Source organism: Limulus polyphemus, unplaced genomic scaffold (genome assembly GCF_000517525.1).
Source record: "Limulus polyphemus unplaced genomic scaffold, Limulus_polyphemus-2.1.2 Scaffold907, whole genome shotgun sequence".
Taxonomy (NCBI): domain Eukaryota; kingdom Metazoa; phylum Arthropoda; class Merostomata; order Xiphosura; family Limulidae; genus Limulus; species Limulus polyphemus.
The window spans coordinates 267,059-268,691 of record NW_013666517.1 but is presented as its reverse complement, the minus strand read 5'-3'; the positions used below and the strand labels follow the sequence as shown (position 1 = coordinate 268,691).

The following is a 1,633-nucleotide window of genomic DNA, read 5'->3' as shown; positions in this document are numbered from 1 at the left end:
TTACAAACTAAGAAAATGTCCTGTAACATCTAAATATATACATGAATGTATTTCAAAATCTATAGCTGAATTTCTATTTGAGAAACATACAATACACGTTCAGGAAAGAGCTCAGATAAAAAATATATTATTAATTATATTTCAGTAATGAATAATGAACAGTATTAACATTTCAAATTTTCCTGTTTAGATTTTGAAACATAAGTTATTTACCTTTTTATTTACAGTTAACTTTAGTGCTTCGTTACCACTTGCCATAGCCATCATTACTTCCTCGATTTCCACCAAATCCTCCTCCCCCAAAGTTGTTTCCGTAACCACTGTTTAGGTTACCTCCTGCAGTTCCACCTCCAAAATTGTTGTTGTGTCCTTCACTACCTGTTCCACCAAATCCTCCAAAACTACTACTACTACCATAGCCGTTATTAAACCCTCCTTTACCGCCACCAAAATTGTTTCCGCCTGGAGAACCACTGCTACCATAGCCTCCACCTCCAAAGCCCGTATTTCCAAAACTACCACTTCCAAATCCTCCCACCTGACTTCCACTAAATCCACCATTGCTATAGCCATTTCCTCCAAATCCACTACTGCCCTGTTCAAACCCACCACTACCATATCCACTTCCTCTTTTGCCACCCCCGAATCCAAAGTTACTACTTCCTTGTCCACTTCCAAATTTTCTATTGCCATACCTGTTTCCTCCCCCATATCCATTACTTCCATATCCCCCTCCTCTTTTTCCACCTCCAAATCCACTGCTTCCATACACATTTCCAGAGCTACTGCCAGTGTATCCACTTGCTTGGTATCCATTATTACCAAACGCGGTTCCTGATCCACCACTGGCGTATCCGCCTCTTCCGTTACCACTTTTAAATCCACCTCTACTTCCTCCTCCACTGTAGTTTCCACATTCAACGACCATCAACCAGGTTGATAGGAAGAGAAATGTCATCTAGAATTATTAGAACATGCCAACTGAATTCAAATTTTCAAATTTAGAAAGTCCTGTGCTGATATATATGTTGATAAACCATTAAACTCATTCCCAATACTAACTTTACTAACATTTACTAACTTTTCTTGTAGATGTGAAAATATTAAGGGCCATAATATAATAAAAATAAATTTTCGTTTTAAAATATATCACATTTGTCGGTGTCTACAGTAGCTGAAAATTATCTTAATCAGAATACTTCAAAGGAAAACACGAGTCTACTAACCATCCTTATGCACATTTAATATATTTATTTCTATGTAGCTGTGCTGTATATCAACATGTCTGAAAACTTAAGAATACTGAAGATTCTGCAAAGACACACGTTATAAAATTTATTATGCAAAATATATCAAACAAAAATTTTGATCCAAAAAAGCACAAGTTTGAAAATTCAGAGAATGTTAACTGGATAAATGATCCGAAGTAGAAAATAAAAAAGTCCTAGCTAAAAGTATCCTTTTCAAATTAGTATTCGATTCTCATTCTACGAAACGTGTAAGTAGCTTCTATAACTTCTAAGAAAAACAAATAGCTGATTTCTCAAATATATTTTTTACCCATAGTGACATTGAAATTTTTATTTTCTACCTTTTCTGTTGCCTTGAATCCTTCTCTTTTGTATAATGCATT

At 35.2% G+C, this 1,633-nt stretch overlaps 1 protein-coding gene across 1 annotated transcript; it reads right to left on the bottom strand.

The window, feature by feature from the left end:
• Positions 1-244: 244 nt before the first annotated feature.
• On the bottom strand, positions 245-958 carry LOC106461161 (glycine-rich cell wall structural protein 2-like). The gene has a single exon (XM_013920955.1). It carries the CDS (start codon positions 956-958, stop codon positions 245-247), a length of 714 nt encoding a protein of 237 aa, XP_013776409.1.
• Positions 959-1,633: the final 675 nt, after the last annotated feature.

Excerpts from the sequence above, each read along its gene's own strand:
- LOC106461161 (XM_013920955.1), bottom strand. The coding sequence starts at position 958 with ATGACATTTCTCTTCCTATCAACCTGGTTGATGGTCGTTGAATGTGGA.